The following is a 14,002-nucleotide window of genomic DNA, read 5'->3' as shown; positions in this document are numbered from 1 at the left end:
GTTTTGATTATTTTTTTATCATTTTTTATTTTAATTTTAAATAGCTTGTTTTACATGTCAATCCCAGTTCCCTCTCCCTCCCCTCCTCCCGCACTCCCCTTCCACCCTCCCTCCCACCCTATTGCCAAATCCTTCCACATAGGGGATATCTAGAGTCTATCATTTTACTCTTGGTAGGGTCAAGGCACTCCCCTAAGAGTCCAGGCTGAGAGAGCATCTCTCTTTGTGCTATAGGCACATGAAGACAGATTGTATACCAGGGATAGACACTGATCCACAGCTCAGGGCCCCATAGGTTGCCCAGGCCTTCTCACTGACACTCACATTTGGGGGGTCCAGATCAGTCCCATTCTGGCCTCCCCACTGTCGGTCTGGGGTCCAAGAGCACTCCCCTGTTCAGATCAGCTGTCTCTGCTGGTTTTGCCAGCCCATTCTTTGCCAATTTGGGGTTTTGATTATTATGTAGTGTGGGGACTTTTTGTGGTTCACTCTATTTGGTGTTTTTTAAGCTTCTTGTACTTTCCTTGGCCTGTCTTTCTTTAGGTTGGGAAAGGTTTCTTCTATGATTTTGTTGAATATGTTTTATGCACCTTTGAGTTGGGTTTCTTCATCTTCTTCTATACCTATTATTCTTAGGTTTGGCCTTTCCTCGGTGTCCCATATTTTCTGGATATTTTGTGTTAGGGATTTGTTGGACTTAAGATTTTCTTTGGTCGATGAATCTATTTCTCCTAGTGTATTTTCAAAGCCTGAGATTCTCTCTTCCATCTCTTGTATTCTGTTGGTTATGCTTGAATCTGTAGTTCCTGATTGCTTACCCTTCTTTTCTAATTCTAGCATTCCTTCAGACTGTTTTTTTTATTGTTGCCATTTCAACTTTCAAAACTTGCACTGTTTGAATTGTTTCTTACAATTTTTTGTTTGTCTCTTTTTCCATTTCTTTAAAGAATTTTCTCATTTCTTCTTTTAGGGTCTCTATCATCTTCATGAAGTTGTTTTAAAGATTGTTTTCTTCTGCTTCATCTGTGTTGGAATGTTCACGTCTCACTGATATAGAGTCCCTAGAGTATGGTGGTGTCATATTCCTTTTTCTGTTGTTGTATGTATTCCTATATTGTCATCTTCCCATCCCTTCTTCTAGTGGTTGCAGGTGGAGTACAACTTCAAAGTTTTCTTCCAGTGGTTGCAAGCAGGTCCAATACTCTGATGAGTCTCATGGTGTGTGCTGCTGGTTCTGAGGCCCTCCCTCTCCTGCCATGTCAGCTGACTCGCAGTTGCTTGGTCCACTAGGGGTGAGTCAGCCTGTCTGTAGTCCCCAGGCCAGGAGATTCCAGAGTGAGCAAGCAGAATTCAGGCCTGAGACAGTGACACAAGCTCACCTCTCCCCTGGGTGGGGGCAGGAGTAGGCCATTGATATCAGCAGGCTTGTGGTTGCTTGGTCCACTACGTGTAAGTTGACCTGCCTGCAGTATCCAGGCCAGGTGATCCCAGAGTGGGCAAGCAGAAGTCAGGCCTTAGACAGGGATGGAATCTCACCTCTCCTCTCCTCTGAGTCTCAATTGCTTTTCTAATTCAAAGTTGTGAAGTCCACTTTCCTCCCAACAAAAGCAAGTTATCATAGCAATTCCTAAATCCCTGGTAATAGCTTCTGTCTTATGGTTTCTGTTGCTGTGAAGAGACATCATGACCACAGCAACTCTTATAAAGGAAAACATTTCATTGGGGCTGGCTTATAGTTCAGACGTTTAGTCCATCATTGTCATTGTGGTATGCAGGCAGACATGGGACTAGAGAGGTAGTTGAAGAGTCCTACATCTGTATCTGCAGGCAGCAGGAAATGACAGTGACATTGGGCATGTCATGGGCATCTGAGACCTTAAAAGCTGCCCCCCATGTGACCACTTCCTCCAACTAGGCCACACCTCCTAAATAGAGCCATTCTCTTTGGGTCTATAGGGGTCATTTTCTTTCAAACTACCACACCACACAAGAATAAGGGTCATAATTCAGATTCCACAGAACATACTTTAAAAAGTCAGGCAGGCCTGATGACTACCTGCAGCCTCAGCACATAGGGAAGAGAGAGAGGGGATCCTGAAGCAAGCCAGATAGTTATCCAAAATCAGTTGTCTCTGGATCCAGTGAGAGAACCTGATTCAGTAAATGAAATGGGAGAAGATCAAGGGCAATATTCCATGTCAGCTTCTTGTCTCTAAATACACAGGCACATGCATACCCATGAACTCTCACAATGCAAACATGCATGCACATGCATGCATATCACACATACAAAACAAACAAACAAATATGTAAGTAACTCATGTGTATGAACATAGACCCCATATTCAAAGAGCTCTAGAAGATAGGACAACAGGAGAGTGGTCACAGGTATAAATTCAGGTAAAGATTAATACTATTATGGGCTGCAGTGCATATGGAAGGTGCAAATGCCAAAGCTATCAGGGATGAAGTCATTGTTACCCTTGCAAAGCTTAACCCTCTTTGAAAATAGTAGATTCTGAGCAAGCAAGAGCTTAGAGAGAGCACAGCTGGGGCTGATGGCCAAGAAGATACTGTCAAACAAACACAAGTATGAAATAGAGTACCTAGAAGTTAGAATAAAATATAGTTGTGACTGGAAAACACTGTTTAGTTGTAGTCATCTGTTGTTTCTGGATCTTCAAGTCTACCTGCCCCATCCCCCAAAATGATCCCTGAGCCTTGTGGGGGAGAGGGTTGCTATAGGCATCTCTTTTAGGGATGAACACTCCATAGCCACTTTTTCTCTGTGCCTTGACCAGTTGTGGATATCAGTGTTTTAATCATGATGTACTATAAAAAGAAACTTCTCTGATGAGGATAGAGAGATCCACTGATCTATGGTTATAATAAGTCATTAAGACACAAGAGGGCTAGCTGAATGGTGGTGGCATATGCCTTTATTCCTAGCACTCGGGAGGCAGAGGTAGACGGATGTCTTAGTTATAGGCTAGCCTTGTCTACTGAGTGAGTTACAGGATAGCTAGGGCTGCAAAGAGAAACCCTGCCTCTAAAACAAAACAAACAAAAAGATACAACAAGGCAGGTGTATACGTGAACTCACAGCCATGTTGCTGCATGGACAAAGACTTCTGTAAGCTCAAACCAGACAAAACCAAGCATGGAGTGGGGAGGTAGTTATGGAGAGTTGCTTTTCTTTGGAGTTGTGGCTACTGGTAGTTCTAACATGCTCCAGAGTATGGTCATACACACAGGAATATGAGCAGTACTGATTTCACTTGATAGATGCTTTAAAAATAATGATATAGAGTCGGGTGGGTAGAGAATGGGGAGATGGATCTGGCAGTAGCTGGTGGAAGAGAGTGACTATGCTCAAACTACAATGTATACGATTCTCCAAGCACTGACAAAAATAAGCAGTTTGAAAAAGAGAAGATGGTTCTGATTTACATAGATTAAAGAGAGAACATATTTCTAGGAATTTGAAGGTGAAGGTAGACATGCTGACATGACATGATCCAGTAGTTAAGAAACTGGATACCTTTTCGAGAGAAGTTGTGTTTTAAGTGACTGAAGCCAGCCAGCCAAACACCAGGAAGGGCCTCAAGAGGCAAGTGTCTTCTTAGAAACCATGAAGGAAACAGAAAAAAGTAGAGAAGGGGGAAAATGTCCCAGAGGTTTGACAAGACCCCATTCACATTAACTGTCTAGAGACGGGAAGAATTGTCTTCTAGAACAAATAAAATGCAGTTAGATTAGTTCAAGGTAAACAATATAGTTGCCTTTATTTAATGTTATCTTAGACTTAATCTTCTAGAAAGGAAGTCATAATGTATTTAAGTTTCTATAGCTCTTTTGCATGGAACTACAATATACCCACATTTGTTAGATATTCATCTTTTTAGTGTGCTGGAATTAGAGAAAGCTAACTTCCATCTCCCAATGGTTTAGAATTTAGTTGCATAGCCATACATTCAGACAGCTGTAATCTAGTGGACCTGTGTGGTTGGTCATGAGTGGTGTGGCTTCCGTATGTGGTATGGCTTTGGCATGTGGTACTTCGGGCATGCAAGGTGGAGAGATTCTCTACACTTGCAGTCTATTTGGGAGATATATGAGTTCGCTGAGTTGGTCAGCTTGGGATATCCATGCTAAATGTCAGCCTGGAGAACTTCATCTGTACTTTCAGGACAGGGATATCAACTCTGCTTGCTTCCACATTCTCCCTAAAAGAAGTCTGGGAAATGACTTATCCCTTCCACTGTTGACATATTCATTTTTATGGTAAGCTTAATAGCAAAGAAGATCATTTCCACTGTGTGATGAATGCTGACTGACATTTTGAAGTAAAACTGTTAATGACATTTTAAAAACTATGTTCAGGGGACTCAAAATGTTATGCTCATTTCTGTCCCTTCCATTTTCTATGAACAGCAGGAATGCACTCCTTGACTACTTGATTTATGTAATTCTCCTCTTGAATTCACTTTTTAAGCTACTCGCCTACAAAGCTCTATCCTAAAATAATATATTTTTATGTTTTAAAGCCTTGTATTGATCACCCTGTTCTACCATTCTACCATTCCAGGAAAATGCACACAGTAAATAAAATCATTTGTTTCCCCTGGCCAGAAGGATCTAAATGTCAATGTTCACTTGAATTCAGTTATTATTAAATCAAAACAACATAAATCTATTTTAAATTATGGTAAAATATTATTTATAAAAAGTCAGTTTTCATTTGAAATCAGCCTTCTGGTAAGTGAAATGGGGCTCAACAGGTTGTGCATGTATTCATCAGTAGGGTGAGATGTGGATTCAGCAATTACTTTGGTACTGACTTTATAGCATATGGTATGAAGAGTTTTTCAATATCATATACATACAGATATATTTTAATTGATAAATTCAAGAGTGAGTGAGTCAGAAATAGGGTCTGGGGAGGGATGTAGCTCAGTGGTAGAGCACTTGCCCAGCATTCATGGGTCCTGTGTTGATACTTAATAAAGAAGAGAGAGAGAGAGAGAGAGAGAGAGAGAGAGAGAGAGAGAGAGAGAGAGAGAATGTGGTAAGAGATGTCCCTAATATCCAAACTTTGTGGTGATGTGTATGCTGAGGAAGTCCTCCAGAGAGATACTCAAGACTCAGCAGGGCTGGATGGAAAAAGCACTGAGAAACTCTGAAGGAAATGGCTGCACTCTGGAGCGGTGCTGGAAAGGAATTCTTGGTCTCTGTGGGCACTTGAGCAGAGGCCCAGGTAGTGGTCTTTGATAAGCCCATCTGTTGAGTGGGAGAGCAATGCCTCTTCTACAAGGAGTCAGGAAAGGCAGTGAGATGATAGCGCCCATTTCTCACAGGTGTTCAGGAACACTCAGGATCATCCCAGGAGTCGGTTCAAGCTCCAAGGGACCTGCAGTGTGTACAATTTGGAGGTGACCTCCTCAGGGGGAGGCAAGAATACAGAGTATTGAGTGAATGGCTGTTCATTTGGAGGAAGAGAAGAATCGGCAGCTTTTAAAAAGCTGAGAGAAACTTGAGGAATTTTGAACTTGAGTAACATTGCCTCAGGACTGTGGCTTCCTCATCTGCAGGGGGTACTTCCAAGACTGGTGAGTGGAAGAATTGGACAGCACAAAACCCTATGTGTTTGGAAGAGGATTTCACCGTGCCACCTTCCCATCACAAAATGTCATTTAAAAATTAAACACATCAAGAAATTGATGATAAGAACTGTAATAAAGTGGAGCAATTTTAGTAATATACCTTTAAAAAGTTATTTAAAACATGTGAATTGCTTATTTCTGGAAGATTCCTTTTAATATTTTTGAGCTATGATAAACTGCAAGTAACTGGAAGCATAGAAAATGAGACCACAGGCAAGGGGCCACTCAGGTACCGGCTTGTCAAAGGCAACAGCCAGACCGTGTGGAAGCAAGGTGGGCAAGGGCATGTGACAGTTCTCTGTGAACCTAAACATTTTTGTGAGACTCACATGGTCCAAAGTATTATTTTTAATTGAAGTATTAGATTTATGGAGGGTGGGGGAGAGAGGAGAGAGAGGAAAGCTCTAAAAAAAGTAGAATTGTAGCCCATCAGACAAAGAAGGTCTCTACTCACATAGGTATATAGGACCTTGGCCTTTTATACTCCAGGGAAGCAGGCTTAGTTAACAAGTAACCAATTTTATGGGACTTATTTGACTTAGACTGCTTCATAAGAATCCTAGAGGTGCTAGAGAAAGGAATGGGGCTGGAATAATGAGTGACCACTGTCAAGTTTCCTTGGATCCCAGATGGCAGGCTTTGGGGTTTGCTTTCATGCCTTGCTTAAAGCCTTGTCTACCTAGGACCTAAGGGGCCTGGGGTCTCTAATGGTAAGCAAGACTCAGAGGGACAAATATGACATGTTTTCTCTCAGATGTGGAACACAGATTATACACACTCATATGCAAATGCATGGGTGTGTGCATGCGTGCGTGTGCACAAACACAGAAGAAGGAGGAGGAGTAGGAGGGTTATTTGGAGAAGGAAGGAGACTAGTGGGAGGGGACACAAGAGAGGGTAACGGGAGTGAATGTGGTCAAAGTACATAATACACTTGAATGAAAATGCCCTTATGAAGCCCACCACTTTGCGAAATGAGCACTGTGTCATGTCAGTAAAACATTTTAAAGCCTAACAATTTAAAACAGTACATATGCTCCCATACATGCTATCAGAACATGCAAGATAAACTCAAAAGTCTTACTAGATTTTCACATGACTTGAAAATACTTCATTTATAAGCAAGAACAGCTGTCAAATTATAAATAGATGTTAATAAGGCAGTGAATAAAATGCTAACAAAACAAGTTCATGATAAGTCAGGGAAAATAAATCATAATGTTTCATGACTTTAACTGCCCATCTATGGCCATTTATATGTGTGTATGTGTTTGTAGGTATGAAGGTTACAGGTCATTGTTGGATGTCATCCTCTTTTACTCTCTATTTTTGTGACACAGGTTCTGTTACTGAACCTGGAGCTCACCTATTCATCAAGGGTGGTCAGCAAGCCTCAAGGATCTTCTGTGTCTGCCAGGAATTACAGGAACACCCTGCCTTGCCCAACTCTTTATGTGGGTGCTGGGAACTCAAACTCTGGTCTTCATCCTTGCCCAAGGACTTTAATTTACTGAGCTGTCTCCCCATTCTCTATGGTACTTTTCTCATACTGTGTGGCTGAATAATCCCTGACAGTCTCTTTATATGACAACTCTGCAAGACCACTGTAGACAGAACAGATAATTAGTTCTCCGGAGTAGTTGGTTGGAGTGAGTTTTCTTAAATTCATTGTTTAGAAGAATCCCTTTCACTTTGACAAATTGCTTTGGATAATGTCTTCTGAAGAGTTTAAGCTTTAGAAAGCCTGAATCAGGTTTCTTTCATATTTGATCTGGAGCCCAGGAAATTCGGAGCATTTGCTGGTCTTGTGTTGTAAACTCATCTTAAATACCTTTGAACTGAAAATTATATGAGACTAGAGAGATGGCTCAGTGGTTAAGAGCACCAGCTGCTCTTCTAGACGACCAGGGTTCAATTCCCAACACTCACATGGTGGATCTGACACCCTCATCTGGTCTCCACAGGCACCAGGCACAGGCAGAAAAGTATCCATACACATAAAATTAAAATTAAATTAATACAAAGAAAATTAGAAGGGGGCTGTGTAAGGGAGGTCCCTGAAACACAAGTGTCCCAGAAAATCAGCCTTCACACAACATCTTATGTGGAGGTCTTTGTGTTTAATGGTCACACAGATCCACAGTCCCATCTTAGTGTGTAAAAAATGATGACTTTGCGTTCCCTTCCCAGGTAACGCTATTCATTGGCTTCTTCCATCTTTTCTCAAAGTGCACAGTGACTTGTGGTCGAGGGTTGCGCTACCGAGTGGTTCTGTGTATCAACCATCATGGACAGCACGTTGGGGGCTGCAACCCACAGATGAAGCTGCACATCAAGGAGGAGTGTGTTATCCCCACCCCATGCTATAAGCCTAAAGGTAAGCATGAGGTGTCCTGTAGTTGAAGTCAAGTAGGGTTTTCCAGCTCTCTTTCAGTACTAGGCAACTTCCACTGCCACTTCTTCTCTTATGAGGATGGTTTTGTTGACAGTTTGCAAGAGGTCTGGCTAAGGCAGTTGGATTATAACCTGGATGGTAAACTGGAATGCTGTTAATACAGTTCACACAGGGTGGTTCTCATCTGTCTAGGTCTGGGCTCGCATTTCATGGTGGACATGAAATTTTTCAACGTGCAGTTCCCACCATCAAGAGAAAGAAAGATGAGGAGGAGAAGGAAAAGGAGAGGGTGAAGAAGGGAGGAAGGATCGATAACAGAGGGGGAGAGGGGAGGAGTCAGCTGACCTCATGCGCAGAATAGCTCTTCTCATTCTTCTTTGCTCTCAAGAAGTGTGGGCACCTCTCTACTGCAGTGCCCCTTGCCAGAGGCACAATGATGTTATTGTGTGTCACAGCACATGGGATGAGTGAAGACTTACTTGCCACTCTGGGTCTGCGAGTGCCTTTAGGATTTCTCTTTTGCTCCATGTGGATAAGCAGACATTTATGACTAACAAGTCTTGATCACCTCTCAGATATTTGCTCCCCACCCCATGATTATTTACCTGTGCCTATCCTTATGACAGATATTGTCTTGACATAGAAAAAGATATCTACAGAGCTGGCTCAGCAGGTAAAGGTACTTGGCAACCCTGACAACCTGGCTCAATCCTTGGAACCCTTGTGGTAGAAGTAGAGAACCATGACTTCTAAAACTTGTTTTCTGACCTATGCATGGTGCTAACATGTGCATACACACACACACACACACACACACACAGATAGAACTGATAGATAATAAATAGATGTGATAAAAAGGAAATGAAAAAAGATTGTTCTAACCTCTTTGTAAAGACTTTTCCTTAGTACTTCAGAAAGAATGGCAAATTCTTCCTCAGGGATTCTCAGTTCCTTGTTTATACAGATAGTTCCACAGTTCATCAGTCTACATATGTCTGACTGAGCTCATCATAGAAAAATCAGTAGCTGTTATGACAGGCATATAGTCATGATATGTTCTTGTCTTGAAGCCTTTTCTTATTACCTCTGTTGTCAACAGGACTTTCTCAGTGTCTTTAATCTCCCTGAAGTCTCCAAATTCTTCCCTTCACAACTGGATTATCTCTCTTCTCCTGTCATGGAAGCCTTAAAGGACAAAAGGGCAGAGCAACTGTCCCTTCCATGCCTATGTAGATGGTTTTCATTTCCTGTGGTAACAATGGAATTTGAGTAAGCCACACACAGACTCTCATCTTTCCACTTCATTGGCCTCTTGATATTTGCTTTTCTCCATTAATTTATTAATTCAAGAGACAAGAAGAATTTGTGGCAAAAGGAAGACTCTGGTATTGCTGGAATGAGAGCTTTCATATTAAAAGAGCAGAAAGAGGTGTTGAGTTATATTAGGCATTTATACATTTAACTTTTGGATGTTCAACCACATTCAACTATATTTCAGGGATCATTTTGATTGCATTTATAATATGTTAATTAGAAATAGCAGGAATTTTATTCATTCCAGAAACAAATGAACTGTGCATTTGAAAAGTATAACCCTAATGTTAATGAACTCTCCAGTAAATAATAAGCATGTATCAAAGTCCTTAATGATTGATATTAATTATTTTAATTGTTTACTTTCTTTTTTTCTCTCTCTCAGAAAAAAGTCCAGTGGAAGCGAAATTACCTTGGCTGAAACAAGCCCAAGAGCTAGAAGAGACCAGAATAGCCACAGAAGAACCAAAGTGAGTCCAGGGTCTTTTATGGACATAAATAGGGCACATCCAGTTTACATGATATATGTCATTTTTGTACTCATTGGAGTTCAACGATACATTTAGTATCCAAATGACCTGGATTTACGGACTCCAGAGAGCCTGAACTGGCTAGGAATTCTTTTTATTTCACAATTCAGCAGTCCTGCTTTGGCAGTATGTGTGAGAAGCACGGAAAAGATTGTGTTCTCTAACTCAAAGCAGACCCTTGCTCTCTTGCAGGGATGAGTGAGGATAGTTCTTGGATGTGCACTTGTGGTTTAACCGAAGACCATCATAGTATTGTACAAATAAACCAATCGTCCTGAGCTGAAATCATGGCCAATCTCTGCAAAACTAATGATGTTGAAACACACCAGGGTGGCCTGAGAAGAAGTCCCAGCACTGCTGGGATACGGAGAAACAGGAGAATGTGGACTAGAGTTAGGAACCACCACTATGAACCATGTGACCTCACTGCTTAGTGTTGGTGGCTCACTCTTTGTGTAAAGGGGGCAGGTTGGGCCTGACTCTCCAGGGTCCATTCCAATTCAGAAATCAGCAGCTATGGTCTACATGCCATGTGTGGAGGCCAGCTTTTAATGGTGTCACAGACTTGCAGGATCAAGAGCAAGTCAAAGAGCACTCCTGAGTTAGAGGTGGGGGAGAAGTACAGAGAGAGAGAGAGAGAGAGAGAGAGAGAGAGAGAGAGAGAGAGAGAGAGAGAGAGAGAGAGAGAGAGAGAAAGAAAGAGAGAGAGAGAGACCCATTGAGAAGGAAGCAAGGAAGCAGAGACTCGGAGATGTCTAGCCCAGGAGTCCATCAGAACAGCAGCACCCTTGATAGACTGGAGTAATTGGACAGGACAGCTGATCCCACAGTGGGCAGTTGAGTCTGGAGTGCTGACAAGCTAGCTGCAAAAAAAAAAAGCAATTCACAGATGGGACAGGAAAGAAGATCTCAATAGCCATCTGGCTCATTTCCCCGAGATGTCAACTCCAACCTGCTTCTTTCACAAATAAAGAGAATCAAGTAGAGAGGCAAGGCCTTGTGCAAGGTCCGTAGTTCATAATGGTGGTTCTCAGCTCCAATTCTCATAGGACCATAGCCTGGTTCCCTTTCCACAGCATTGGACTCTCCTTTATAGCCACTCAACACCTTCAGCAGTGGGTGGAGGTCGCCACATTGAGACACAGCTTACTGCTGTTGAACAACACAAGTACTTTGTTGTAGCTAGAGTTGCTTTTAGCTCCATCTGCACTCCCACACTTGAACAAATAATGTTGTTCTCGTGATCCAAAATATAGCTCTTTCTCATGCCCATTTTTTGAAACAGACATCCCTGTACTGTATCCCTTGCTTTTGTAACTTGGGAGAAACCTATCACAGGTCCTAAGAACTTGTCTTTTCTTAGCATCTCAGTGCTTTTCGTATGCTGGGGTTTTCAAGTCTCTTACCAACCTGTTCTTCTCATCTGAGCACTCCCATTTGTCATTGTGCCTCAGGAGCATGACCCAGCCTGGCAGGGAGCCCCGGAGGGGTGTGGATGACTTAGCTTTCTTTAGTAGCAGGCCAAGAGCCCTGGCTTACCTCAGCTCAGTCCTGGTCGGCTGCAAGCCTGACTACCACCACAGAACTGTGGATGCTTCAGGTGAATGGTCCCAGGGCTGCAGAGCGCTTGCTTGGGATCCTCAACCACACTGACCTACACACCACAGGTTGGCACTGCCCTGCACCCCTTTCTCAGCCTTCCCTTTCTGTCAGACCTACACTCCCCTTGAATCTTTTTTAAAAGTGTTTTTATTATAGAGAATGTCAAACATACATGGAAGAGCAGCACGGGCAACAAAGAAGCCCCAGGTGTCTACAGTGAGCCCCCCAGGACCACACCTGCCTTCCTTCTCTATAACATCAGCACTGTACCCGCACCGCCCCACTGACCAAACACAGTGGGTCCTCTCAGAGCACTTTTGCATACTTCAGTGTGTCTCTCTAAAAGGGAAACAAGTTTTAAAAGACTGGTGCGTTTAAAATATGAACCTTACATTACCTCCAACCAAGCTCATTTGGGCCATTTTTTAAGGTGTAATGAAGAGGGGTCTGGTGGCTCACATCTATAATTGCAACACTCAGGAAGCTGAAGCAGGAGGATTGCCATGAGTTTGAGAGCAGCCTGTGCTACACAGTGAGTTTCAAGGCCATTCTGAGCTACAGTGTGAGACCCTTTTTCAAAAATTTAAAAACAAACCAACAAACGAAGTTGTAATCAACTCTGGGCCAGGCATGTTGGAAGTGGGGTATCACCATTTTTTGCAGCGTTTATCCTCTTCCTAAGGTTTTACATTCAAACACAAGGTTTGGCACTTTCACCGTTTGAAAGCATGAAGTCCAGCATCACTGAGAACATTCACATGGTTGCCTGACCTGTGCCAAGTGTTTTCATCATTCTCAACATGAACTCTGTGCGTGTTGAACAGTCTTTTCCCTACCTACCCCCAGACTCTGGTCATTTCTATTCTACATTTTCTCTATGAATTCAGTCCGGAGTATCTTGTTGCTTTTGTTGGCCTTGAACTCATGACCCTCTGCTTTCCAAGAACTGCCCTAGTTGGCATTACCTACATTTTTAACAAGCACTCCAGGATCCTCCAAGGAATGGGGAGTATGTGCTTGTTAGCTTTTTATCAACTGGACACAAGGTAGATTCATCAGTTAAGAAAATGCCCCCATCAGATTGGTGTGTTGGCAAACTTATGTTGCATTTTCTTGATTAATAATTGATGTGTGAGGGCCCAGACTGCTGGGGGGCAATACTAACCCTTCATGGTAGTCCTGGATTGTATAAAAACACAAGCTCAGCAAGATATAAGAAGCCAGTAAGCAGCATTCCTTCGTGGTCTCTGCTTCAGTTTCTGCCTCTGGGTTCCTACCCTACTTAGGTTCCTTTTTTGTCATTCATTGTAAACACTTTCCTTCCCAAGTTGCCTTTGGTCCAGGTACGTTAACACAGCAATAGAAAACAAAGGGCTGGCTGCGAATACAAATTTTGGAACTAACAGGACAGGTAGTCTCTCAGGTCCCTATAAAGTTCAGAAAACACTGTTCATTTCAAAGAATTAGTAGACAGCACTATGGATATACTATAGCTATAGTGGGTTCCTCCCATGTCCGCTCCAAGCTTACATTCCTACCAGCACCACCTCACTTAGATAGGGGCTCCTCTTCCCCCAACCACAAAGCAAAGCTGATGTTCTTTGCTACTGAAGGGACTCCAGGTTCTCCTCGCTTTGTGGAACACTAAGCTGCCTGCACCTGCTGCCCACCCCTGCCTTCTCCCACTCTGAGGTGTCTATGCAGTCCTCCTGTATTTCCTGTTGCCTGGCATTCTCTGTCCTGCTCTTGGTCAGCTGGTGTGAAGTTTTTAGTTCCCTGCCACTTCTGATTCTATTCATTGCCTCCATTTCCAAACAAAACCGCAACATATTTCAGCCTCCAGAGCACCCTTTTATGGCAACTGTCTTTTGTGGTCTGGGATGCTTGCTTGTTGACAGTAAAGCAGAGGATGATCCCAGCTGAATTTCACATCCCCCAAGGAAAGCCTGCCAAGCCAGCAGGGAAAAGATAAATACTCCCATCGCTGTGGTTTACCAAGGCTGTGCTCTAAATTTACATAGAGAGTGGTGTTCAAAAGACTTTTGTTTTAATTAGGAAAATTTAAAAAAGTAGAGTTTATAAAGTGAAGCCAAGGGAACTGCTGTTCTGTCCTTCCTGGCTGTCAGCTGTGGAATGTGTTCTCAGTCAAGATGGTTGTTGCTTTGTCATTTGTTGTCACGCTTTTAAACTCCTCCCTGGAGCCTTCTGTGCTTCTATGGGATTCCCAGCATTTCAGTAGCTTTGTTACCCTCACTCCCATTTTTCATATATGAAAACTAAAGAAATGGGACAGACAGAGACATTACGTGTTTTCTTCACTGTTGTTTTGGCTTTGCTGTGAGTGGAGATTGTATTTGCTAAAGCCACGTCAGGCTATGTTCCAGGAATCTGTTTTTCTAACCATGGCTAACACAGAGGGCTTCTTTCGGCGAAGATCACATTCTAAATGTGCTGTGGGGATTATCATTATTTAATGTAGTGTCCGAGGTGTTATGATT

At 42.6% G+C, this 14,002-nt stretch overlaps 1 protein-coding gene across 5 annotated transcripts in view; it reads left to right on the top strand.

Annotated features, from left to right (window-relative positions):
* Positions 1-14,002, top strand: part of Adamtsl3 (ADAMTS like 3) — a 287,836-nt gene that overhangs the window by 182,598 nt on the left and 91,236 nt on the right. For all 5 annotated transcript variants that reach the window (XR_005870063.1, XM_040729194.1, XM_040729180.1 and 2 more), the window contains exons 14-15: positions 7,893-8,040; positions 9,758-9,842. Coding sequence is in view for 4 of the 5 variants with exons in the window: in XM_040729194.1 (XP_040585128.1) it covers positions 7,893-8,040; positions 9,758-9,842 (233 nt within the window). In the remaining variant the exon portion in view is untranslated. The remainder of the gene's footprint in view (positions 1-7,892; positions 8,041-9,757; positions 9,843-14,002) is intronic.

The sequence above is a fragment of the Mesocricetus auratus genome, unplaced genomic scaffold (assembly GCF_017639785.1).
Source record: "Mesocricetus auratus isolate SY011 unplaced genomic scaffold, BCM_Maur_2.0 Super-Scaffold_4256, whole genome shotgun sequence".
Lineage (NCBI taxonomy): Eukaryota > Metazoa > Chordata > Mammalia > Rodentia > Cricetidae > Mesocricetus > Mesocricetus auratus.
The sequence above is the reverse complement of the archived record's forward strand: the minus strand, read 5'-3'. Positions and strand labels throughout refer to the sequence as shown.